This window comes from Brachyhypopomus gauderio, chromosome 5 (assembly GCF_052324685.1).
Source record: "Brachyhypopomus gauderio isolate BG-103 chromosome 5, BGAUD_0.2, whole genome shotgun sequence".
NCBI classification, from domain to species: Eukaryota; Metazoa; Chordata; class Actinopteri; order Gymnotiformes; family Hypopomidae; genus Brachyhypopomus; species Brachyhypopomus gauderio.
In genome coordinates, this window is record NC_135215.1 from 16769330 (window position 1) to 16797040 (window position 27711).

A 27711-nucleotide genomic window follows, 5' to 3' on the forward strand; every position below is an offset into this window, starting at 1 on the left:
GTGAATGAGTGAACCAATCTGAACGCAGGTTACGAGTCCAGAATGTAGTAAACAGGATATTGGATATTGATACAGCAGTGGCTACAATGGCTATTATTACATCACAATCAAAGTCCTCACTTACGGAACACAGTAAGCACGCTGGTCACCAACCCTTATTACACAGATTAAGAAGGAAGAGCTTTTCACAGGCGACACTCAAGGTCTCACATCACAACACAGTGTTTCAGCAGAGAAGGATCTTACTGTGGGTCTTGTGCTGTAGCTGGGCTTGAGTACATGGTGACCTTGTCCTTTTAGTCCCTGGGCAGCCTCACTGTGATTGATATTCTTTATAGACAAGAGCATGGGCTAAATGAATATGAATCTTCTTTTTAATCAAGGGATTTCCAGATTCTATAAGGGCTTGAAAAGGTGTGTGTGTGTGTGTGTGTGTGTGTGTGTGTGTGTGTGTGTGTGTGTGTGTGTGTGTGTGTGTGTGTGTGTGTGTGTGTGTGTGTGTGTGTGTGTGTGTGTGAGAGAGAGAGAGAGAGAGTGTGTGTGAGAGAGAGAGAGAGTGTGTGTGCGTGTGTGTTTAAACACACATGTGTGTAGTCCTTATGTTTGTGCATGAGTATATATATATTTCTATTTGACCTCTAATGGATCTAAACCCATCAACTACTAATCACTTCAAAACACCAAAGGTTTTTGTCTTGACCTCTGAAAGGTTAACAGCCTTGACCTCTGAAAGGTTGACTGTCTAATATCCAGATCACTTCCAGAATGCATCTACAGGGGACATGAAGTGGTCAAGCTATAACACTGTATGACACATCCTACCTTCAGCTTAGCCAGGCAAAACCAAAGGCAGCTTAGTCACCAATAAATTGGTCAATTATGTATGAAAAGAGGTTCTGTAAACATGCATCGCAATGGAAGAACAGTTATGAACTGGTCTCTCTTCATCAGCTGGTAATCTTGCTAGCCAGAATTCTACATTATAGATTGTAGGACTTGTTTTTTGGACCTGTGAAGTCTGTGAAGTGTCTCAGGCAGCACACGGTGGCCCTGTTGTTGTGTTGTGCCGTTGTGATGCTGTTTTATGAAATGTTCTCATCTCTGCCATGTAAAGGTTCGTGGCTTCCTAACACATTTTATTACCACTGTATGTCTTTGTTTATTTGGAGACCAGCAGGTGTATGCTGTTTTCCTGTTCTATGTGACTAACACTGTCCATGTCCTGTGTGACTGTAACACTGTCCCTGTCCTGCAGGAAACACGCGTGTAGGACGAGACTCAAAAATCCTGAATTTCACTATTCCTGTCCACAGGAGCATATAAAATTATCATTACTGCATCTTTGTTTGCAGACATCTTGCCACTGGCTTGATATTTCAACACATGAGATGATGGTGTCTGGTACATGAGATAAATCCAGTGGGAACTTGGCGTGGCTGCCCTGGTGTTTAGTTTGACAGCACACACACACACACATGGAAGACGCAACAAACGCACACACGCACACATACATGCACATGTACACAAAGTTCAATTAATGCATTTTATATGTTCCCAATTGGAATAACTCCTTAATTCTATTTATAAAACTCATCACACCCGAAATTCTAGTTATCAACTACTTCACCCATAAACTTCTTTCTATTGCCCAGATTGCCAAAATGCAGGTGTTGCCTTCACTACAGGTATGTATGCAGGGAGTGTGGTCACACCATTAGACCAGGCTCAAAGCCACTGCTCTATTCATACGCCATGTGCCTGACCCTGGTACTCTGGGGAATTTTGGGGGGCAACTATTCAGATCACATGAGAAGGCTGGCCCTCAAGCTGCACAGTTTTGCTGCAGCTCTGAGCCTGTACCCTACCCACACCCACTAGCCCTAACAGCTCTGAGCATGAACCCTACCCACACCCACTAGCCCTAACAGCTCTGAGCCTGTACCCTACCCACACCCACTAGCCCTAACAGCTCTGAGCCTGTACCCTACCCACACCCATTAGCCCTAACAGCTCTGAGCCTGTACCCTACCCACACCCACTAGCCCTAACAGCTCTGAGCATGAACCCTACCCACACCCACTAGCCCTAACAGCTCTGAGCATGAACCCTACCCACACCCACTAGCCCTAACAGCTCTGAGCATGTACCCTACCCACACCCATTAGCCCTAACAGCTCTGAGCCTGTACCCTACCCACATCCACTAGCCCTAACAGCTCTGAGCATGAACCCTACCCACACCCACTAGCCCTAACAGCTCTGAGCATGAACCCTACCCACACCCACTAGCCCTAACAGCTCTGAGCATGAACCCTACCCACACCCACTAGCCCTAACAGCTCTAAGCATGAACCCTACCCACACCCACTAGCCCTAACAGCTCTGAGCATGTACCCTACCCACACCCACTAGCCCTAACAGCTCTGAGCATGAACCCTACCCACACCCACTAGCCCTAACAGCTCTGAGCATGAACCCTACCCACACCCACTAGCCCTAACAGCTCTGAGCATGAACCCTACCCACACCCATTAGCCCTAACAGCTCTGAGCCTGTACCCTACCCACACCCACTAGCCCTAACAGCTCTGAGCATGAACCCTACCCACACCCACTAGCCCTAACAGCTCTGAGCATGAACCCTACCCACACCCACTAGCCCTAACAGCTCTGAGCATGAACCCTACCCACACCCACTAGCCCTAACAGCTCTAAGCATGAACCCTACCCACACCCACTAGCCCTAACAGCTCTGAGCATGTACCCTACCCACACCCACTAGCCCTAACAGCTCTGAGCATGAACCCTACCCACACCCACTAGCCCTAACAGCTCTGAGCATGTACCCTACCCACACCCACTAGCCCTAACAGCTCTGAGCATGAACCCTACCCACACCCACTAGCCCTAACAGCTCTGAGCATGTACCCTACCCACACCCATTAGCCCTAACAGTTGTGAGCATGAACCCTACCCACACCCACTAGCCCTAACAGCTCTGAGCATGAACCCTACCCACACCCACTAGCCCTAACAGCTCTAAGCATGAACCCTACCCACACCCACTAGCCCTAACAGCTCTGAGCATGAACCCTACCCACACCCACTAGCCCTAACAGCTCTAAGCATGAACTCTACCCACACCCACTAGCCCTAACAGCTCTGAGCATGAACCCTACCCACACCCACTAGCCCTAACAGCTCTGAGCATGTACCCTACCCACACCCACTAGCCCTAACAGCTCTGAGCATGAACCCTACCCACACCCACTAGCCCTAACAGCTCTGAGCATGTACCCTACCCACACCCACTAGCCCTAACAGCTCTGAGCATGAACCCTACCCACACCCACTAGCCCTAACAGCTCTGAGCATGAACCCTACCCACACCCACTAGCCCTAACAGCTCTAAGCATGAACTATACCCACACCCACTAGCCCTAACAGCTCTGAGCATGTACCCTACCCACACCCACTAGCCCTAACAGCTCTGAGCATGAACCCTACCCACACCCACTAGCCCTAACAGCTCTAAGCATGAACTCTACCCACACCCACTAGCCCTAACAGTTGTGAGCATGAACCCTACCCACACCCACTAGCCCTAACAGCTCTGAGCATGAACCCTACCCACACCCACTAGCCCTAACAGCTCTGAGCATGAACCCTACCCACACCCACTAGCCCTAACAGCTCTGAGCATGAACCCTACCCACACCCACTAGCCCTAACAGCTCTGAGCCTGTACCCTACCCACACCCACTAGCCCTAACAGCTCTGAGCATGTACCCTACCCACACCCACTAGCCCTAACAGCTCTGAGCATGAACCCTACCCACACCCACTAGCCCTAACAGCTCTGAGCATGTACCCTACCCACACCCACTAGCCCTAACAGCTCTGAGCATGAACCCTACCCACACCCACTAGCCCTAACAGCTCTGAGCATGTACCCTACCCACACCCACTAGCCCTAACAGCACCCTAAAGGAGGCAAACGATTTGGAATATCCGTATTTAGCAAGTGGTATGCATACATGTCATGATTTTTATGTTTTAATCTCTTTTTTAGTTGTAACAATATTTAATTTGTTAATAAGTTGCTTTAGCCATATCATAAACTTTAGAAGATTATTTTGAAGTGTTTTGCTCCCAATTGCCATGCCCTGCCCAACACTACTGAGCAGAAGAGTACTGACACTCTGGGTGGGAATTATATCACCTAAACCAGCATAACCGTTTGGAGTTAGTAAGTTGATATAGCACAAAACCTGTGTTCCCTCACCAGACTGTCCACATCCTTAATCTCAAGATATTTTCTAAAATGTGTGGTCAAATCACTGTAATATGGGCCGAAATGATTTTAAATACTGTAGTAATTGAGATTCCTAATAATACTATTATGGAGTTTTTGGTTCTTTTTACTAACTGAGTTAGTTCACACTCTGTTCACACATGAATGTCAGGACTCAGTCTGAATCTAGATTTATTTCTGCCTGTGTGACAAGCTTCCTTGGAACTCCATCGCCTCCAACCATGACTCCGTCAGCACTCTACACCTCGAGTCTGAGAGGTGTCGGTGTGGGTCAACATTCAATCAGACAATCCTGCGATTCCCAGCGTCTGCGACCTGGTTCATTGGTTGGTTTGGTTGAAGCTTGGAGCCCAGCCAATCCTGAGTCACACAGAAGCCCAGTGCTTTTTCCACGTCCACGGCCTGTCTAGCATCAGCGGTCTGTGGCCCGCCGGCAACGTGCACGACCTGCGTCTGTTTCCTGGCAGCGTGTGACTCAGCGATGTGGTGGTCTCCTGAGACAGGCCATGTTTAATGCGAATGTCAGTAGTAATCCAGCACGAGCTCTCCAATATTGCATTATTCAGGATGACTGTCTGAATCCCAAATGAGTTTGGTTTTTTCTTTTTTGTTGTTTCTTTCCCTCTTTTTTGCTGGGGCTTAAATGCCACAGACACAAGTCAAATGCCACAAGCTGAATGTTTCTGCTGTTTCTGGTCTTCTCTAAGACATGACTTGAAAACAGATTTATATATTATGTGTGTGTGTGTGTGTGTGTGTGTGTGTGGGTGTGTGTGTGTGTGTGTGTGTGTGTGTGTGTGTGTGTGTGTGTGTGCGTGCACAGCTGTGCATCCGTGTGTGTATGCGTGTTTGATGACCTCCACAGTGCAGCAGGATGCCAGTCGTAAGCAGAGGACATGCTAGAACACACATTTAAAGCAACATCCCATGGAATCTGTCCCCCTCACCTCCGTGTGTACGTCTTTTTCCTGCTGTCTTTCTGCCAGACGCCTTCCAAACTAACTACAGACATTTTCTTTTTTATATTAACCACACAGATTTCATACAAGCTACACACAGATGTCCAGTTAACCACACACAGGACTGAGCCTAAATCAGTCTAACCAAGGACTTCACAACTGACGGGTTTCCCACTGGACACGGGTAGGCCCGAAGCTCAACCTAACTGTGAACGCTTTATCATATTTTTCTGCATGCTTTGGAAAGAGACTTTGTTCTTCAAAGAGCTTACCCAAAATAAGACTCAGGTATTGGAAAGAACCCATCTTAGATGCTCTACAGTCAGCTCTGGAGAAGAAGAAGCCAGATGTTTAAGGCTTGCCAGCCTCTCAGTGGTGAGTTCACCTTAGTCAAGGTGAAACATGATTCCCTGCGGAGTCTTGGCTTGGGGAAGTACTGCTCATTGCTGTGCAACACTCTCTGTGAAGACCTTGCAGACTGGACTAGATCTCTCACTGTCATCTTTTAAACTCAACTTTCCTACTCTTCTTAACTCTCGGAGGACAGTGTCAGGTGTATCACATGCCTCTGTGTCTTCTCCACACACACACACTGCCAGAAAACCAGTCCTGATGACAGACACTTATGTAAGAGGAGCTCGAAATCCCTTTTGATGAGCCCAGCTGGACACAAGCAAAACAGTCCTGCAATCTCCACTTCATATCAGTGCATAAGTAGGCTAAATGTTTTTTCCAACCCTTAAAAAATATTTATTGATTTTAATGTCAGCACTCATCTACTATACCTACTCTCTTGAGTTTCTGAAATAGCTGTTGTGAAAGTATGTACTGAATGCACTGAACAAAATGACACCAAATGAATAAATAAAATGTTCTTTACGCTGCTTTCTTTGCCTATACTAGTGCGTATCACAAAGCCCTTACGGCTATCCAAAGCGCATAAACCAGAGTTAGTCTCAAGTATTTTTACAACCTACATTTATGACTCTAATCGTCAATGTTGCCTGTATGATCTAGAAAAAAACCAGTGATCTTAAATGCGCATTACATGTGTTCATATACCAGAATGAACGCTACTCTCTCAAAGGCCACAGAACAGAGCCTTACTTGTCTTTAAGAATATTACACCAATACACAAACAGGCAATCAAACACATCAATAAAAACCACAAGTGCAAGCTGTGCGCTCCAGCCGGTTAGCACATTTACAACATCACCTCTTCCAGTCCGGACGCAGAGTTGTGGGTTCGCCAGCGGTCTCGTGTTTCACGGTAGCGGACGGACGCGAGCGGGCGAGCGTGCGTTTCTCCGCGGACGGACGCGGGCGAGCGAGCGTGCGTTTCTCCGCGGACGGACGCGGGCGAGCGAGCGTTTCTCCGCGCTCTTACCTGCCGCGACGACGCCGTGCCACCCTCCGGTCAAATCCCCTCTTCTCTCGCTTTAGTCCTGCGTCATTAAGAGCAGGACTCTGCGTCCATGTAAGACGTTATTGAACCGCCGCGGTGTGAGCGGAGCTGCGTCCCTCACTATTTATACGGTCACGAGCGGCTCACCGCGCGAGCTGCTGTTGTTGCCATGGTTATCATTCAGCCCGTGTAGGTCCTGCGGCGCGCCGGCCAGCTACAGTAACGCGCGCGCACGTATTGCCATGTCTAGAGGTGTTGCACCGCTCGGACCCCCCACCCCCCTGCGCTCTCTCTGTCCTTTGACGCTGAGAGGGAATAATAATTTTGCAGGTCCGGGTAAATCTGTCATCGGTGTCGCGTGCTGCACCAAGTGTGCAGCTAACTGAGGCGTTTACGTCACAGCCCTCGCGTGAGCGGCGGGGAAAGTTTGCGGTCGTTCCGCGTGCTTCTCGGATGTGTTTTCATGCAAGAGCCGATTTTATTTCTTTGCGTTATAAAGAGTGCTGTGACGTTATCAAATAAATATTTTGAAAGACTTACGTCCGAAATTGAACGATCCAGAATATACTTAATCTCGAGTGCGCTACTGAGCCCATCAAAGGCGCGCGCGTCTTGCTGTAGCTGCTCACAGTGTCCTGTTCATTTATTTAGAATGGATTGTTATGACCACAGAAATCCACTGCAGGGGAATCAAAACCTGCAGTACTCTCTCTCTCTCTCTCTCTCTCTCTCTCTCTCTCTCTCTCTCTCTCTCTCTCTCTCTCTCTCTCTCTCTCTCTCTCTCTCTCTCTCTCTCTCTCTCTCTCTCTCTCTCTCTCTCGTGCTCATGAAAGTGTGTAGAGTTCTTAATTCTCCGTCCCAACAAACCTAATTTAACTTGGAATCATGCATCTCCTGCACTGTAAAACCCAACAAGTTCACTAAACTCAAAAGTTTTGTTGTAACCGATTACCTAAGAAATTTTAAGTTCATGTAATATAATTTTAAGTACAGTTTACTTAAAAAAATTAAACTTTAAATAAAATATATAAGTTTAGGAAAATCTTAATTTTTAAGTACTATATACTACAATACTTTTGGTAATAATTATATAATTTCCCCCAACACAACCATTTTTATGGCATTTGGCTCTTATCCAGAGCGACTTACATTTTATCTCTTTTTTTTATACAAGTGAGCAATTGAGGGTTAAGGGTCTTGCCCAGGGGCACCTTAGTCATGACCTTAGGTCTGGGAATCGAACCCACGACCCTCCGGTCACAAGACCAGTTCCCTAACCACAAGGCCATGACGCACCACCATTGTGACCACTGTAAAAAGTAAATCCGGGACACCGGGCATGTTGGTGACGTCAGACGCTGCGTGACTTTGGAAACTCATAAATTATAATGTTAGTGACAGTCATTACTCAAAAATATGTACTCATTTAAACTTAAAACATAACAAAAAGTTAAGACAACACAAAACCTTAATGCTGGGTTAACTAAATAACAAGATTTGAGTGTTATACCAATAAAGAGTATAAGTTAACAATACTGTTCGGGTTTACAGTGTGATTGCCTGCAACGCCAAAGTGCACGGGTCTCCTAAACGTGCCTGCAGGAGGCAGCTGACATTTGACGGGTCTTCCCAGCGTCACTGACTGGACCGATTGTTGGTGCATGCAAATGCGAGGGTTGTTGCGTCATTTTCTGAACGCAATGCTCAAACTTGTTAAGTATTCAGAGGTAAAAACAGCAATGAGGGTGATAATGACTGCTCTATCTATGTGTGTGTGTGTGTGTGTGTGTGTGTGTGTGTGTGTGTGTGTGTGTGTCTGTGTGTGTGCGTGCGAGCGTGCGTGCGTCCGTTTAGTTTTCAGATTATTTTGAATGGACATGTAAAAAAGATAGAATAAATATTTCTTATTGTTAATAGTATTGTTGTTGTTATATTGTATATTCTATTGTTTAATATTATACATTATTATTGCTTCACCCATAAAGATAGGAAGGTCTTAAAGTGGGCGTTGTTTCACCCATAAAGGTAGGAGGGTCTAAGGAATGTGTCTAGTTTTGTCTGTAGCTCATACCTGGTCTTGTTCATAAACATTACAATGAAATGTTTGTAGTGCATTCTTAGTGCGCTTGTGTTGTGTACACACATGTGTACTTAGGGTAGGGAAGAGGGGAAAATAACTGTCAGAAGTCTTGAGAATTGGAATCATGAGACCTACAATCACAAGTTGTCCCACCCCCGCATACACACACACACACACACACACACACACACACACACACACACACACACACACACACACACACGTATGGTGATTGTCAAACTGTATTGACATTTTAATGTTTCAGAATCCTGTAATTGTAGCTTTATCAGCAGATATCATGGGTGTGTCTGACTTTTAAGTTGGCTTGAAGGTTTATGAGGACTTTAAAGGATATGTTATGAGGACTTTAAAGGATATGTTATGAGGACTTTAAAGGATATGTTATGCGGACTTTAAAGGATATGTTATGAGGACTTTAAAGGATATGTTATGAGGACTTTAACGGATATGTTATGAGGACTTTAAAGGATATGTTATGAGGACTTTAAAGGATATGTTATGAGGACTTTAAAGGATATGTTATGCGGACTTTAAAGGATATGTTATGCGGACTTTAAAGGATATGTTATGAGGACTTTAAAGGATATGTTATGAGGACTTTAAAGGATATGTTATGCGGACTTTAAAGGATATGTTATGAGGACTTTAAAGGATATGTTATGAGGACTTTAAAGGATATGTTATGCGGACTTTAAAGGATATGTTATGAGGACTTTAAAGGATATGTTATGAGGACTTTAAAGGATATGGTATGAGGACTTTAAAGGTTGTGTTATGAGGACTTTAAAGGATATGTTATGAGGACTTTAAAGGATATGTTATGAGGACTTTAAAGGATATGTTATGAGGACTTTAAAGGATATGTTATGAGGACTTTGTGTGTGGTGTGTTCCAATGTTTTTTTGCTTGCATGTTAAGTTGTATTTTGATTAGCTGATTACGTTTCATTATCATCTGCTCTGGGTTAACAGAAAAAAATCAGCCTGTTGAAATATCACCCCTGAATGAAAGATTCAAAACATCTGTAACTGCATATTTCAGCAAATGAAATAGCAACACCCTGTGTTCTTACAAGCCTAAAAACAGGTGTGTACTGAGTCCTGACATAAGACATCAATTATATCATAGTGTAGGGGACATTGCTCCAGGGAACACATAGGGACTGCTGGAGTTTGGCTATAAATCCCCTGGTGACAGAGCCTTCTCTGGCTGAATAGTGTGCTTACTGGAACCAGGAAGTGTGTGTTCCTCCCATTCTGGGTGAGTTTTCCCGCTGAGCGATATAGCCAGGGCACCATGCCGTTTTTGAAATGATTGTCTGTTTGTTTTTCATAGCACAGGTTACTGCGACCGGAGGGTGTAGACACCAGGGTGTATGATACAGTGTAAGGGGTGATATAGACACCAGGGTGTATGACACAGTGTGAGGGGTGATATAGACACCAGGGTGTATGATACAGTGTAAGGGGTGATATAGACACCAGGGTGTATGATACAGTGTAAGGGGTGATATAGACACCAGGGTGTATGATACAGTGTAAGGGGTGATATAGACACCAGGGTGTATGATACAGTGTAAGTGGTGATATGGACACCAGGGTGTATGATACAGTGTGAGGGGTGATATAGACACCAGGGTGTATGATACAGTGTAAGTGGTGATATAGACACCAGGGTGTATGATACAGTGTAAGGGGTGATATAGACACCAGGGTGTATGATACAGTGTAAGGGGTGATATAGACACCAGGGTGTATGATACAGTGTAAGGGGTGATATAGACACCAGGGTGTATGATACAGTGTAAGGGGTGAAATAGACACCAGGGTGTATGATATAGTGTAAGGGGTGATATAGACACCAGGGTGTATGATATAGTGTAAGGGGTGATATTGACACCAGGGTGTATGATACAGTGTAAGTGGTGATATAGACACCAGGGTGTATGATACAGTGTAAGGGGTGATATAGACACCAGGGTGTATGATACAGTGTAAGGGGTGATATAGACACCAGGGTGTATGATACAGTGTAAGTGGTGATATAGACACCAGGGTGTATGATACAGTGTAAGGGGTGATATGGACACCAGGGTGTATGATATAGTGTAAGGGGTGATATAGACACCAGGGTGTATGATATAGTGTAAGGGGTGATATTGACACCAGGGTGTATGATACAGAGTAAGGGGTGATATTGACACCAGGGTGTATGATATAGTGTAAGGGGTAGTACTAATACTGTGTGGTAAGGGGTGGATATTGTACTGTGTCTACAGCCCTGATGTACGATTGCGAAGTTATGGTCATAACCAAAGTTCAGTGATATCAATGTTGCTTTTCTTCTCCAGAAATGCAAATAAAATGAAAAATATGGATTTTACGATGGTGTATAGATATGGTGTACAGATCCCTTTGCCGAATGAACACCAGGAGTGCTAGAGTGAATGTGCATTCTCTTCATCCAAACTCATCTTCCTCACCAAAGAGGCCCATAACCTCATTGAGGTTTAGCATGAACAAACCATCAACAATACCTGATTTCCGTAGTTCTGAAACGGTCTGCACGTCCTGGTTCGATGCACACTCAGCGAATCTTCAACGCTGTTTAATAGGAATGTACGTGTGCAGCTCTGAACACGTGTGCCAACACCCTCACGTCTGTTTCATGTCCTCCCTACAGAGCAGCTAACCATTAGCAGAATTACCGCTGTGGGGAACACGTGTTATTACCCAGCACACCGGGGCATAAATGAGAGCGTGCCCGAGAACAACTGTGCCCCAGGGCCGGCAACTCCTTTAAGTATCACTCATAAACACATGCCGACACCCCTAGAACCCTCCCAGCCAATGAGAATCCAAGAAAGCAGGTTGGTCATCCTGCTGGAGGCACTCTAGCGTGTGGCGTGCATTTGAGGGCCCTGTGCACGGGCCACCAGAGCCAGTGTGGGCGAAGAGTGGCGCGTGAAACACACCGGAGGGAGGAAGTGACACGTCTGCTTTCACCTGTTGCTTGAGAAGGTACCGGTCCTGACAGACCAGACGACACGTGTGTTTTGAAGACGAGGGACATGTCTCCGCAGTGTTTCACCAGCCTATGGTAAGACCTTGGCTGACATGGCAAAGAGCACACTATGTTTGCCACCAACTCTTCGTGGGGTTCCTGGGGTAGGGAATTGAGGATCAGGATGAGGGTGATGATGAGGATGAGGGTGAGGATGAGGATGGGGTTATTTGGCTCTGAACCGGAGTGACTTTGTCTCTCTGAAACATGAATAAGATCATCTCTATTATAGCTTTGGCACTTTGAAAAAAGTTTAAGAAAGGTATTCGCTTTGGGATATGGTATTTGGTATATGTGTGTGTGTGTGTGTGTGTATATACACACACACACACACACACACACATATATATATATATGTATATATATATATATATATATATATATATATATATATATATATATATATATATATATATATATATATATATATATGTCATGCGTATATATATATATGTGTGGCTTTGTGAGGTTTGCTAGGCTCCTTCTGTGTCTAGTGACCTATGGGGCTGATCCAACTACACCTCTCCTATGTGGACCACACACTTATCATTTTCTCTGTATCCAGCTTTGTAATTATTTCTGAAGTAGGTGTTACTGCACACAGTCAGTCATAACACCTGGGCAGAAGGAAGCAGTTGGTCTGTGTGTGTGTTGGATGCCTATAATCATTCAAATACACCTATAGAATATCCTACCCAAGCCTCTTATTTCATGTTTCATACTAATACTGCATTTCTTAGATCTGTACACGTGTTTGTATGTTTAGTTAAGAGATGGCGGTGTCAGGGTGTTATGTACATCAGTATGTGGAGAATAATAGCATATGGAGATGTTTAATCAGCTCCAGAGTCAGGTCACTTCTGAAGTTCTGTGACGTTCACTTTATCTAAGAATGCAAGAATTTTGTTAGTTTTCTTATGTAAACTCCAGCATATTTAAATATTCTTATGTAATCTCCAATGACTCAAATATATTCTCTGTTTTCTGGTGGGCTTATGTTTTGCATCTGTGGGAGTAATCGAGGTTCTGTGAGTAGTTGTATAAAGTCATATATATAGGCCATATAATCAGAAGTAATAATTCATTTATTACAATGCTCTTCTAATGCATTAATATGATCCATTCACTTAAAAAGCTTTTATACTGTATTAAGCTGTTATATGCTGTTGTAAGATGTTGTAGTGATTTATTTGCATAACATAATGCTCTACATGTGTGTGTGCATGTGTATCTTATATGTCAAATGTCACTGTATAGCTGAATGAATGGATACTCAGGTGTGTGCTTCTCTGGGTCTGGGTTATGATATTGAGGGTGTGCTGCTCTCTGATTGGGTATTCTCTGGGTCTGGGTTATGATATTGAGGGTGTGCTGCTCTCTGATTGGGTATTCTCTGGGTCTGGGTTATGTTATTGGGGGTGTGCTGCTCTCTGATTGGGTATTCTCTGGGTCTGGGTTATGGTATTGGGGGTGTGCTGCTCTCTGATTGGGTATTCTCTGGGTCTGGGTTATGGTGTAGAGGGTGTGCTGCTCTCTGATTGGGTATTCTCTTGATCTGGGTTATGGTATTGAGGGTGTGCTGTTCTCTGATTGGTCAAGAGCTGGACCATAGTGCTCATTGCATGGATTACTGTTATGTTCATCATTTCAAGAGCAAAGGATGGATAATCTAGCCTTTGCCTGTCTGTAACGTCAGAGAGAGGGAGGAAGAGAGAGAGAGTGAGAGAGAGAGAGAGAATCACAGCATGTGTGTGTGAATCACAAAGTAGATGAGATGGAAAAGTGGGTGTGTGACAGAGGAGCGTGACTGCTGTGTATAGGAGGGTGCTGGAGAGATTGCTGTTCTAGTACTGCTTTGAAATTGCAGTCTCATTTTATCCAGCCAGAACACAGTCTAACACATACCCGCACAGGTTAGACCTGTGTGCTCTAAAATAGGCTTGCATGAAGATATAACTGTGCGTGTTATAGCACACATATAATTCACTGGAACACCCTGTATGATTCACACACAGCTGCAGAAAGTAACTGAAAGATGATCCACTTTCCTTGTTTACATCTGGGTCTGATATGTGGATTTACTGATGAGTGAATGGAGTGATATGTGGATTTAATATTAATCAAATGGAGTGATGTGTGAATACAACAATGAATGAATGGAGTGATGAGGATAGAAGATGAAGAGGGGAGAATGGAGGTCATTGTAGATGGTATGGATGGGTGGGCGGCGGCATGGAGGGCAGGAGTGATGGGTGATTGGTGGATCAATGGATTGACTGGCGCATTCCTGCGGGGATGTGAGAGGGCAGGGTCTCGTGTCCATAGTGTCTCTGACCCTCTGCAATGCTGACCAAGTGAGATCTGTCTCAAACTGCACACAGACCTCAACAGGATGCTCCTAAGATGTCAGTGAGACAGTGTTATGGAAACTGGTCCCTCCTTCCTGGATAAGCCCCTCCCTTCTTCCTTCCTGGATAAGCCCCTCCCTTTTTCCTTCCTGGATAAGCCCCTCCCTTTTTCCTTCCTGGATAAGCCCCTCCCTTCTTCCTTCCTGGATAAGCCCCTCCCTTTTTCCTTCCTGGATAAGCCCCTCCCTTCTTTCTTCTTATCGCATCGCTATCTTATGAACTGCCCTGTTGTTTTCCATCTCTCTCCCTGCTCATCAGCTTTCTTCCTGTTCGTGACATGTTCTGTTCTGTATCTGTATGTGCCAGATCTTCAGCCCGGCCTTATCTGGTACCAACAATAACTCTGCAATTCTTCCACACAGCTGCGGCTGAAGCCCAAAGAGCTGTTCTGGGTGTTTCAGTGAGAATCGGCAGATAAGACCATGTGGTTTTTATATGGACACGCAGCCGCCATCACCCAAACATCTAACCCAAACATCTGACCTCTTCTAGGAGGCACTCCAACTTTCAACACATTTCCACCTAAGAAGATGCAATGAATCTGAGTTAATATGAGGCTATCTCTCTCTCTTTCTGCACTTTCTCTCTGTCCTCTTTCTCTATATCTCTCTCTCTCCCTCCTTCTCTTAGGAGATGGGCCTGGACGCAGATAGTGGTGGGGTGTCTGACCCTTCTGGCTGTCACCATGGTGATGCACGCCCCTGCACACGCACGTAAGACACTGCACAAATCACCCACAATGCAATATCAGTGCGTGTAATCCATGATGCCTGGATCTCGGCACAATAACCCATACCAGAACCAAACCCACAGACCCTGGAGACAGTCAGGTTCTGATCACATGACGAAGAGCCCATCAGCAAGAAGCAAACACACATATATAATTCATAAATATCATTAATAAGTAGTGTGTTGATAACTTTTACATTAGACCTAGTAGATACCACGTTGTTAGAGGTCAACACTCAGGCTCACTGTGCTTCTAAATGAGGACGGAGGGACACTGGGCTGATGCTCATTGACTGTAATGGGGATGAACCTGCAGAACAGATATAGCCCTGTGCAGGACTGATCACAACTGATCATCTCCCTCACAATCACACTTCAGCAGGACCAGTCCCACAACTCTGTGTGTGTGTGTGTGCGTGTGTGTGTGTGTGTGTGTCTGTGTGTGTGTGTGTGTGTGTGTGTGTGTGTGTGTGTGTGTGTGTGTGTGTGTGTGTGTGTGTGTGTGTGTGTGTGTGTGTGTGTGTGCGTGCTCGTTTTGTGGTCTGATGGCAGTGTGTGGGCCTGCCACAGGCTTGCAAAAAACAATCTGGTCGTAATTTCACTCTCAGCACTTTGGAAATTTACTGACACACATACACACACACACACACACACACACACACACACACACACACACACACACACACACACACACACACACACACACGTGAACCCGCACATATGGTAGTGATGTTCATCAGTGTGGCTACCGCTGCTGTTTCCTCCAGGGCTCTGAGGAAGAGCAGCTCCCTGCCTGCCTTCTGGTCGTCCTCTCAATGTTTGTCCCTCTGTGAGCTGACACAGTCATGTGGAGGGAACAGGCTGTCATGGCCGACCTTCCCAGACCACTCACGCACAGTCACGCTGCAGCTCACAGCAGCCAGTAACTAATGACCCTCCAGGCCTAGAGCAGCTCATCCCTGATAAAGGCATCGTTTAACCATAACATGATCATTATATTGCTACATATGATCACGTGTTTAAGTGGCATAGTTTAAATCAAGAAAAATGTCTTTGTAATAATGCCAGCTGGTACTATGATGGTAAACGTAGTTTGGGAACAACCCGAGTGTTTGGGAACAACCTGAGCGTTTGGGAACGACCTTAGCGTCTGGGAGTGACCCGAGTGTTTGGGAATGACCCGAGCATTTGGGAATGACCCGAGCGTTTGGGAACGACCTGAGCATTTGGGAATGACCTGAGCATTTGGGAATGACCTGAGCGTTTGGGAACGACCCAAGTGTTTGGGAATGACCCAAGCGTAATCCACAGTCATGTGACCCAACAGAGTGGCACTTCACGTGCTCTTTCCTGATCTCTCTGTTCCTTTCTCCAGAACTGGATCTCAACAGATTAGACGGTGACACTGTGTGCCCCACCATGAGAAATGGACAAGATGACCTTCCAGGTAAAAGTAAGGAGTTGGTGACACGTTCCTCTGCCCTGACATTTGAGGTGTGGGCTTGCTGGGTTCTGTACACACCATTTCACTGCGTTTAGAGAGATCAGGATCAGTTCACTGGAGACATCTGAAATTGTATCTAAAAAGCTATGTTTACCAAGAAGCTATTCAGAACTTATATTCAACTAAATGATTTTAATAACAGTTTAATAACAAACAAACATTTTGTCATCAGCAGTCTAAGTGTTCCAGCATTCAACGTTTTATTTGACAGAAGTAATAGGCTGTCCTGATTGGCTGTGTCCTACAAGAGTGTAATGAAACGCTCCACTCCGGCCAGCGTCTGCAGCAGGAACACTGTGCGCTCAGCAAGATCTTAATTGGTTGCTGCTACTGCGGTTTTGCAGAACGCACATGAAGGGGGTTTTACCACAAATCGCTCTCACGTGTTCAGCAGTGTGTTACGTGGAAAAAGTGTAAGCAGAATTTTATTGGAACCATCTGGGAACCGAAATTCCAAAAACCCTGGACAACAGAAACGTTCTGAGCATAACTGCTCCGCAAGCAACGTGGGCATCTGTACGAGTCGCGTTTGTTAAAGCTAATGAAAGGTCTCGTAACACAGTGGTGTTCTCGAAGCAGTGGAGCGCCTTGTGCAAAAAAGTGTAGTGTGTAAATTTCTGTGTGTGTGTGTGTGTGTGTGTGTGTGTGTGTGTGTGTGTGTGTGTGTGTGTGTGTGTGTGTGTATGGTAATGCAACCCTATGTCTGTATATGTCACAGGCTTTGACCTGATTACACAGTTCCAGTTGGATGTGATTCCTCGTAAAGGAGTCAGAAAAGTAGATGGTTCCACTCCTACCCAGGTGGCCTACCGGCTCGACAGGGAGGCAAACTTCCAGATCCCAACCAGGTAAGAGTGTTTCAGGTAAGACACTGCCTTAGGTAAGAGTGTCTCAGGTAGGAGACTGCCTTAAGTAAGAGTGTCTCAGGTAAGACACTGCCTTAGGTAAGAGTGTCTCAGGTAGGAGACTGCCTTAAGTAAGAGTGTCTCAGGTAAGACACTGCCTTAGGTAAGAGTGTCTCAGGTAGGAGACTGCCTTAAGTAAGAGTGTCTCAGGTAAGACACTGCCTTAGGTAAGAGTGTCTCAGGTAGGAGACTGCCTTAAGTAAGAGTGTCTCAGGTAAGACACTGCCTTAGGTAAGAGTGTCTCAGGTAGGAGACTGCCTTAAGTAAGAGTGTCTCAGGTAAGACACTGCCTTAGGTAAGAGTGTCTCAGGTAGGAGACTGCCTTAGGTAAGAGTGTCTCAGGTAAGACACTGCCTTAGTTAAGAGTGTCTCAGGTAGGAGACTGCCTTAAGTAAGAGTGTCTCAGGTAAGACACTGCCTTAGGTAAGAGTGTCTCAGGTAGGAGACTGCCTTAAGTAAGAGTGTCTCGGGTAAGACACTGCCTTAGGTAAGAGTGTCTCAGGTAGGAGACTGCCTTAAGTAAGAGTGTCTCAGGTAAGACACTGCCTTAGGTAAGAGTGTCTCAGGTAAGACACTGCCTTAGGTAAGAGTGTCTCAGGTAGGAGACTGCCTTAAGTAAGAGTGTCTCAGGTAAGACACTGCCTTAGGTAAGAGTGTCTCAGGTAGGAGACTGCCTTAAGTAAGAGTGTCTCAGGTAAGACACTGCCTTAGGTAAGAGTGTCTCAGGTAGGAGACTGCCTTAAGTAAGAGTGTCTCAGGTAAGACACTGCCTTAGGTAAGAGTGTATCAGGTAAGACACTGCCTTAGGAAAGATACTCAAATTAGAAATACAGTAGTCTCAGATAACACTGTCTCTGATTAACACAGTAACACCCAGGGTTCACAATCCATAATCCCTCATAGGGTCCATGTCCTGAAAGACACCTGGACGACATTGTGTCCATACAACACTGCAGGGTCTAAGACTAGTTTTAATACTAAAGAATATAGTCTCATTTTTGCCATTCTAGTTAAGTTAAATGAGTTAACCCTACCATTTTTCTGATAGAAAAGTGTGTGTGAGTGTGTGTGTGTGTGTGTGTGTGTGTGTGTGTGTGTGTGTGTGTGTGTGTGTGTGTGTGTGTGTGTGTGTGTGTACACCTGTACTTGACTTTTAAGGATATTCTAACATAAACATTCCCTGATAACTGAGAAATGCCTGCCTTTTTTGGTTACAGGTGTTACATGATTACAGGCTATACTAAGATGTTAGCTGTAGCTTCTGCAATGGGCCTGCCAATTAAAACCAACCCCCCCCCCCCCACACACACACACACCCACACACACACACACACACACACACACACACACACACACACAAACAGATAGAGAGAGAAACACACAGAAACACATGCACACACATGCACCCACATCCAAACTTATCTAACACAAGGCAGACCCTGCGGAGGTGACAAACTGCACAGACTTAGTCTGTTCAGGGAAAATCGTTTCTGATGCTTAAATAGCATAATTATGTCCACATTAAATGATGATAAGAGAATCAGTTCAGGTTAATGACCAAAACAGGGTGAGCTGGAATGGTTCTGGTTCTAAACAGTTCTGGTTCTGACTGTAGCTTACTTTTTGGTTTTGTTTGTTTATTTGCTTTACTTTAGTTAAACTGTCGTTCATCTGAGCTGAACTAAGCCAAGTGCTGCTGTGAGTATAAGGGTCTCGTTTTCCAAGAGTCCATCTTAGTCAAAGTCATAGTTTAAACTGTGTGTGTGTGAGCAAGAAAGCAGTGTGAAGCAATATAACTGACATGTAAACAGGAAACAGGACATGGTCAGCTATTTCTTAAGCTGTGCATGCACTTTGGAAATGCATGCTATATCGACATACAGACAGAGAGACAGACAGACAGAGAGATAGATATTGATCAGATTGTAATCTCTCATTCATGTTGAAGTCTTGAACGGTGCTCAAAAACCAACATTCAGGCTCAGCTGAACTTATTCAGGGCTCAAGAGGGCCACCCGTAGTGTGCATGGCACCGTAGAATGGATGGCCTCTGCTAATAACCCCAAATTCTCTGTACAACGTCCTGCACAAGATCATCTTGCAGTAAGCCAGGCATACTGGAGAAGGAAGCTAAGCTCTGGAGTGTCTGCATGCATAATGAAATGTGTTTGTGTGTGTGTGTGTGTGTGTGTGTGTGTGTGTGTGTGTGTGTGTGTGTGTGTGTGTGTGTGTGTGTGTTGTGGCCTGTTTGGAGACGTGCTCTGATGAAATGAGGTCTTCAAACCTCTAGATCCATAGGTGACAGGTCTTGGCAGGGAATACATTGATATGGCAAGACATGCTGAGATGAGAGTAACTACAAAACTGTCTCTGTCAAGCCATTAAAAGGCAGAAAGCCAGTGAGCCTCCCTTAGCTTTGAAGTGTTACTGCCAGTCCAGCTGTTTACATCTCCTTTGGGAGAGAGTTAAAGAGAGGGAGGGAGAGAGAGAGAGAGAGAGAGAGAGAGAGGGAGAGAGAGAGATAGAGTGAGAGAGAGAGAGAGAGAGAGGGAGAAAAAAGAGAGGAGAGAGATTGACAGAGAGAGAGATACAGAGAGAGACAGAGAAAGAGGGAGAGTGAAACCTCAGTGGAAAGTCCGTTAGCATCAGTGGCTCTGTGACGAGACTCCTGAGGCTGGCCTTCGTTTATTTTATTAGCCAACAGGAAACACTGTTTTTATCACTTCACCTTGATCCATTTACGAGCCTCTAAAGAAGCTGGCTAGGGCCCCGTCTATAAATACACCACCTGCAGACACCACGGGCGTGTTGTGAGACTGCCTGTCGCTCTGAGACGCTGGGGTGTCTCCCCCTCAACCTCGTCTCCCCTCCCTGCTCCCTGAAGTCTGTAAGACCCAATGAAAGCTTCCTTTGAAATGATGGTGATTGAACAGTGGATAATATGATCTTCCCAATACAGAGACACAAGGCTTTGAAGATTAAAACCCTGTGGGTTTTGATTCATCTCCCTTTGCTGAGTTTAGCTGGGGTGGGAGGAGAAGGCGGGATAGGCGGAGCTTCAGGTGTTGGAGCAGAGAAGAAGCTCTTTGTAATCAAGGGACAGTTCCTCATTTCTCGTGATCAGGGCCAGTAATGAAATTACCAGCCTTTGGGTGTGTGTGTGTTTGTGTGTGTATATGTGTGTCAGTTTGTGATTTGAGTATGTGTGATTGTCTGTGTGGCCACACGTGTGTGTTTATGTGCGTGCATGTGGAAGTACAGTGTATGTGTGTGTGTGTATGTGTGTGTGTGAGCACATTATATATTCACTATTTCACTATTATGAAAATTGATAGCTCTCTGACATAGCTTGATGGCAACAGTAACCACATTGTTAACACAGAAACAAACATCTAGCTGTGATTGCACATGTTGGTATAGGGGCTTCCTCAGTCAGCTGTGTACAGTGTGCGCAGTGTGTGTATTCATGTGAGTGTATCCGTACCTGTGGTGTGAATGTGTGTATTCACGTGAGTGTGTGTGTATCTGCTGGTGTGAATGTGTGTATTCATGTGAGTGTATGTGAACCTGCTGGTGTGAGTGTGTGTACCTGCTGGTGTGAGTGTGTGTGTATCTGTTGGTGTGAGTGTGTGTGTACCTGCTGTTGTGAGTCCATGCCTGCGATTGTTGCAAGACTCTGTGTAACTAAAGACAAATTCCTTCATGGTATGAACATATATGGCCTTTAAAACCTGATTCAGATTCTAATTCTAAGAGTTGATGCAGACTGGATCTTTACTTTGTAAGTTTACGTCTGCAAGGCTGTCAGTTCCACAGACTGGTCAGTTTCTTCATGTCAGGATTAGTTATCCTGGCATTTAAATAAATCCACTGCATCATGTCGATTTAATTATTCAGCTAGACAGACTGACGTGCCACACATAGTGCCCTTTACTGAAGAGCTCCCCCTTGTGGAGAAAGTGCAATGATTCATCAATGATTTCAGCACATCAGAGATTAGGTTACAAGCCACATGCATAAATATTCTTATTACGAAAATACTGCATTTGTTGGCTGCAAGATGAATTTATTCTCAATGGCTGGACATGCACAACTGAAATGGTCCCCTCACCCAATTAGTCACCCAATTAGTCCCCTAACTTGATTATTCTCATAGCTTGATTTGTTCCCTACTTTGATTAGTCATCTAGCCTGATTAGTTCCCTATGTTGATTAGTCCCCTAGCCTGATCAGGTCCCAACCCCATGTAGGTACCTACTCCAATTAGTAATTCTGGCATTTTACAGTGCTACTTCTTTAACATTCATCTCTGGTGTCAACTCCCAAGGCTGAACTTCCCGAGGGGCTTCCCGGAGGAGTTCTCCTTCATGACCACGTTCCGCATGATCAAGAACACAGTGAACAAGGTGTGGAACCTGTGGCAGGTCATGGACGAGGACGGCGCCAAGCAGGCTGGCATGCGTCTGAACGGAGACCAGCAGGCTCTGGAGTTCTTCCTCACCACCATGGACGGGGACCTGCAGACCGTCACCTTCCAAGGCCTCTCTGTGCTCTTCAACACCAAGTGGCATAAAGTGATGATCGGCGTGGAGAATGAGCTGGTGACACTGTATGTCGACTGCCAGCCTGTCGACCAGAAGCCCATCAAAAACAAAGGCTACGTCAGCACCGACGGAGACACTCTAATCGGGAGACTGGATGCCGACCCAAACACGTCTGTGGTGGTAGGAACTAATGCCTGGAGCAACTATGACTCAGCTCAAACATTTATGCTGTTAAGATGATTGAAAATCAATAAGGCAAAGTTAGCATTGGTACTGTAAAGCTAATTATCCGCTTCTGCCAGAGATTTCAGGGCTTGTTAGCATGGTTGAGCTATAGCGCATCACCAATTTCGTAATGTGTGACTTTTCATATTTCAAACTTTGACAGGATTTATTTTATTGTCGTTGACATTGTCATTAACATTGACATTATCATAACCCTTATTGTCCATTGACACATGTACCAATTCACAGATGTCCAGTGTCAGATTTCAGTTATATGGTTAAAGGTTAAAGGTCAACTTACTGTTGCTGTTTTGTGACCCTAGTTTGAGCTGCAGTGGATGCTGATTCACTGCGACCCAAAGAGAGCTCAGAGGGAGAGCTGCACCGAGCTTCCTCAGACCGAGGTAATCGCGCCATCTGTTGCATTTCTATTGGCTCCAGCAGATGTCTATCAAAGTAACTCGCATTTTATTTGTAGACCTACAGGCTAATTTCCATATGTTCATCCATAAATTGATTTTTAAAAGTCCCGGGCCTGTAAACCATAGCACAATCTGTATTTATAGCAATGATAAAAGTTGTTCAGTGTAAGATGAATGAAACAGTCTAATGATTTATCTGCCTAACACTCAGTTAAGCAAATGAAAGTTTTGAAAGGCTGGTCTGAAAATTAATTAGTGAAAACTCATGTGCTACAATTGTGAAAATATTGATACAGTGCACACATTCTCCACAGCTAAGATTAGGAACCATTCCAGAACTAGAAATAGGAAATGTTAACTAATCACTATTATTATTCATAAATGAATAATTTTCTTCATTAACATGCAATGTATGACCAAAGTAATCTCTGAAGATTTTTGCATATGACCATCATAATTACTGCTCATTTCAAGCTTTAACGTTAGCAATTGCTAACTGTGCTAGTTCCTAGAGGCTGTCCTAGCCATTGTAACCATGGTTATGTTTCTGCTTTAGACGCTGACCAATCACTGCCATTGTTTTGAACATGTGTTCTTTTCTCTGATTCTTCTGGTGAGGTGGAGGTGGCATTTTTTACTAACTCTACAAATTATTTCTTATTCTCTCTCCTCACATCTTCAGATGTTTGCCAATGCTGAGGTATTTGATTTCTCTTTCATTCATGTTTGTTTTCTTTTTTTAAGCGAATAATCTACTCCGGTGCTTTTGTCGCTTAATTGACCTTGTTGCTTTCTGCTGTGCTTACTGTTCACCAATCATCAGACTATGACATGTTAAGAAAGTAGCAGATTTAATCCAGCACCATATCAACAATCTTTATTGTCCTTTTTCCCCAAAATGCTTTATTTTCATTAGCAAGCGCTTTTAGCTTTCAGCAGAAGACTGATAGCTAAAAGCTCAAGGCGATATCCAGAGGGATTGTTAATCAGTTTGAATTGATTCTCTTTTTCTCCCCAAACGGCTGATATATTCCAATGCAAGGAGTGCTTTTATAGCATTTGCAGAAATTGCACAAGCAAGCAAAACGCCTCAGTCACACTTCCAGAGAGGAGGGGCTTTATTTGCCATTATGTCACAGGTCATCCCATCCAGACTGGCCCTTACGAGCTTACCGAACAGATTATACAGCTATTGATTTAGAGTTATTCATGAAGAAGCGTGTTTCCGAGCAGATATGTAGGAAAACTGCAGACCACGCTGCTCTTTAGCATAGATAATTGTACAGACTTCTGCATTAGCACTGTAGATTTATATTGATGATGGGCGAATTTGATTTACAGACCCGTTAAGCCTCCTGTTCTCTTCGAGCAGGACCAAGTGACACAGGGGCATGTGACCCTCTGAGGACTGACCTTTCAGATATAAAAACAGTGCACAGCATGAAGATCCATCGGATCTTTAGGTCATCTTCATTTTGACTGAGAAGAGCCTGAGGTGTATTATGGGATGGGAAGTGCTAGTGTATCTAAGCTCCACCAGACCTCTGTGGTGCAGAGTTGTGCAGAGTTCATCAGTTCTCCCCATTATCTGCTTTGTCATCCTTTTGAAGAACAGATCACTGCCCTCTCGTGGTCGTGGCTCATACTGATTTTCCTGCTGCTTCTCTCATCCTTAGCCGGACCCAAAACCCGTCCCGGGGCCAGCGGGCCCTCAAGGGCCCACCGGGCCTCAGGGCCCGTCAGGAGAAGATGGACGTGACGGGAGAGACGTAGGAGTTTTATTTATTCTCAGTTATATATTTTTTTCTCTGCTACCCAATTTAAAGGCAGGGTTTATCACAAACTTCTGGACATGTTCTTACACACGTATGTTTCTGTCCCATTAGCGGTGAAGGAGGCCAGGTTTCAAGCACACAAATGCAGTTTCACTATGCCGCCATCATGACTCATGAAATACACGTCCGGGAATATCACACTCATCCACCACCGAAGCTCTGATCAAAGACACATAAAATAAAATACAATCTTCCCTTTAAGTTTAATATAAGTTTAATATTTTTGCACCAGATGTTTTGTGCAGATGATGAAAATCTGGTTTAACTTTTATTTCTGTTTTGTTGATATAAAGTGATATATTGTAACGAAGAGCGTAGCTGATATGTTGAGAGCTAAATGGCCTGATGGCACCCTAGTGGTCGGAGGAGGTTATTACCCTTCATCCCAATGACAGCAGTCTATTGTATGCATTTAAGAAGCGTGTTAATTAATGTATTAATTAGTTCATAATGTCAATTAATTCCCTGTGTCTATCAAAGCACCTGAACGGGAGGTTTTCACATTTTCACAAGATAACTTCTAAAAATAACCAGACTCCTTATAAAACAGAGCAGTGTGTTGGCAGTTTGCATAGATTCAGTGATAGCCTATCATAAATTTTCTCAATGTCAGTGATGTCACTGCTTCATGTAGGCAGAGATTCTAACCCTGAGAACGCTGTACTGTGTTCTCATCCAACACGACCTATTCTACCTTCTCTGTCCCCTCTAAAAAGGCAATTATGTGCTGTTTATAGCACCACAGTTTCAGCTTTTTGCCCTGGTCTCATTATCCCGATCACCAATGGGAGGTACCGAGGCAGAGGAAGATATTTCACCTCCTTGTCAGTTTTCCCAAGTGCCCTTGTTAGACGTTCTCGGCTCTGCACCGTAGAGTCTGTTCATTAGTGACTGGACTCCTACTCCACACAGGTCTGGTCTCTCTGACTCACAGTGGCAGACCTTCACACCATGTTGTTTGTTTGTTTGTTTTCTTGTAGGGTCTCCCAGGCAGCCCTGGCACTCCTGGTCCATCTGTGAGTAAGACAATGTATTTAAACACCTGGAGATGTTTTAAAAGTGAAAGGATTCATGACCATGGTGCCACTATAAAACCTCATTGCATCTCCCTCTTCTGAATGTCGGTGATCTTTCTAGAGTAAATTGGTATGTAGAAACCGTTTAGGGGTATGTAGAAACCGTCTAGGAGTTCTTAACTAATTAATTTGAATTGTAACATGCACTGTTAAGTAATAATGTAAGGGAAAGCAAGAGTCCAGGCCTAACATCAATTAATTTTTGGATGAAATTGCAGTGCTATTGAGTGATCTCTGTGGAATAGGACTGAGGGAAAACCGCAGAGATATGCTGAAATGTGCCATGGACTCCCTGCATGAGCAGCACACAGGGCTTAACAGTTCATGGGTACTGAACATCAGTGATGCGAGGTCATAGAATACTGAGTGTCTTTATTGAAAACCACTCTCTACTGGAGGAGAATCTCCACTGTCAGGGCGTTTCAGCATAGGGGTTCGTAAATATGCAGAAACCAGGCTTTGATCGTGATTGGTCGGTCAAAATTAGTGAAGCAGCCAGACCATTGTGCTGCAATAACTGGTGCTGCTTGCCTGCTCAAGCTTCTATTTATAGGAGCAGAATCAGAATTAGAATAAGAATGAGAGTTGTTCTACTTCTCTGGCTTCGCCTCCTCTCCCGTTCTGATCGGGATGTGGGCATGAAGCCCGCTGCAGACCAAACCCAGTTCTCAGCATGAAGAGGCCCATGTTGCAGCCAGCTCAGCTGGGGTTGTAGTCCTGCCTGCCCAGGGCTGGCCACACCACTGAGACAAGGAGAGTGGCTCTAATTGATTTTGCATTGTGCACTGTGATAAAGCTGTATACTGTGTGTGTGTGTGTGTGTGTGTGTGTGTGTGTGTGTGTGTGTGTGTGTGTGTGTGTGTGTAGGGCAGTAAAGGTGACCAGGGTGAGATTGGCCTACCAGGCCAGAGAGGACTTCCAGGTCTTCCAGGGGCACCTGTAAGTACTCAGGTGCCATGAGTGGCCCATACAGACAACACTACAGCCCTGTGGCTATGGGCCTGTGTGTGTGTGTGTGCATGGGTGCCTTTGTGTGTGCATATATTACATGATAGTTTAAATGCCTACTGCTATTAGCTGCAAGTCACTGATAGCTGACATGTGCGCATGCACTGGTTGTAATCACTGTGGTGCCACTCATCCCCATACAGGGACCTATGGGACCAATGGGCCCTCGAGGGGCTGTGGGCGAGAGAGTAAGACCTCTAAAATCTCTCATCTCTAAAATCACTCATCTTTTCTCATCTTTAAAACCCTTCTTTGTTGTCATAATTAAAGCACATATAGCAGATTGCATGACAGTGCATTACTATCAATATTCACTTTTAAAGTAACCTGATAACATTTTGTGGTGTGTATGTGGAGATTTTCCTAATGTGACTTACGTGTGTTTGGAATAAAGGGACTTCCAGGCTTCCCAGGGCCGGCTGGTCCCCCGGTAAGTTTGTTTAGACCTTCCTGGATAGATAGATGGATGGATGGATGGATGGATGGGTAGATGGATGGAGAGAAAAAAAACATTCATCATCTGAGTAGTCCTACCATTGATGTAATGGAGCTTGTCTTTCTTCTGTCCAGGGTGCGGAGACTGTTGGACCACCTGTATGTTGCTGTGTTCTTCTCTCACATGTGTAGTTCTTTATCAGCTTGCTCTTTTGAGTAATTTTGTTCATCTCTACATGTATTTATCTGCCTGCTAATCTGTCTCTGTGGATGTCTCTTGGTTGTTTTCTCAGGGACCTCCAGGGAAACCTGGTACTCCAGGAGACGAGGGTAACATTGGACCAGAGGTTGGTTTCTTGGTCCAACGCTCAAATGAGACATCAGCTCAAAGAAAACATCAGCTTAAACAAAACACCAGCTTAAACAAAATAACAAGTGGATGTCCCTCTAGGACATGTCCCTCTAGGAGTTCTGATACCGAGCCATCTGATTACTCAAATCCAAACTCCAATGTTTTTTTGTTTGTTTTTCTGGATTTGTTTGGCCATTCTGACAGGGTCCCCCTGGGGCAAGAGGAGCCAGTGGACTTCCAGGACCTCCGGGACTACCAGGACCTCCTGGCCCACCAGTAAGCATATTCAGCATGTCTTGCACTGCTGCTGTTTCATGAACCTTGGGCTCTTCTCAGATCTCAGGACACTCTGTCTTTGTGTAAGGTGTTAATGGTTCTTCTACATCAGGCATGAAAGGAGGAGGTGTTTGAAAAGGAGGACTCTGAG

At 44.8% G+C, this 27711-nt stretch overlaps 2 protein-coding genes across 7 annotated transcripts in view; one reads left to right on the forward strand and one right to left on the reverse strand.

Annotated features, from left to right (window-relative positions):
- fam135b (family with sequence similarity 135 member B) overlaps nucleotides 1-7352 on the reverse strand; it is a 50500-nt gene extending 43148 nt beyond the window's left edge. For 2 of the 5 annotated variants that reach the window (XM_077006078.1, XM_077006075.1), the window contains exon 1: nucleotides 7218-7352. The gene's annotated coding sequence lies outside the window, so the exon portion shown is untranslated. Of the gene's footprint in view, nucleotides 1-6488; nucleotides 6543-6659; nucleotides 7042-7217 lie in introns of those variants that run through there. The other 3 variants (XM_077006077.1, XM_077006074.1, XM_077006076.1) reach the window with 2 other exon arrangements.
- Nucleotides 7353-11577: 4225 nt separating this feature from the next.
- The window catches only part of col9a1c (collagen, type IX, alpha 1c), a 34740-nt gene continuing 18606 nt past the window's right edge, over nucleotides 11578-27711 (forward strand). Inside the window, exons 1-15 of one of the 2 annotated variants that reach the window (XM_077006083.1) lie at nucleotides 11578-11877; nucleotides 14880-14962; nucleotides 16354-16425; nucleotides 17201-17330; nucleotides 21715-22111; nucleotides 22480-22560; nucleotides 23261-23278; nucleotides 24255-24347; nucleotides 25394-25429; nucleotides 26357-26428; nucleotides 26641-26685; nucleotides 26892-26927; nucleotides 27068-27091; nucleotides 27226-27279; nucleotides 27489-27560. In XM_077006083.1, coding sequence (XP_076862198.1) covers nucleotides 11849-11877; nucleotides 14880-14962; nucleotides 16354-16425; nucleotides 17201-17330; nucleotides 21715-22111; nucleotides 22480-22560; nucleotides 23261-23278; nucleotides 24255-24347; nucleotides 25394-25429; nucleotides 26357-26428; nucleotides 26641-26685; nucleotides 26892-26927; nucleotides 27068-27091; nucleotides 27226-27279; nucleotides 27489-27560 — 1242 coding nt within the window. In that variant the 5' untranslated portion in view covers nucleotides 11578-11848. The remainder of the gene's footprint in view (nucleotides 11878-14879; nucleotides 14963-16353; nucleotides 16426-17200; nucleotides 17331-21714; nucleotides 22112-22479; nucleotides 22561-23260; nucleotides 23279-24254; nucleotides 24348-25393; nucleotides 25430-26356; nucleotides 26429-26640; nucleotides 26686-26891; nucleotides 26928-27067; nucleotides 27092-27225; nucleotides 27280-27488; nucleotides 27561-27711) is intronic. The other variant, XM_077006085.1, reaches the window with a different exon arrangement.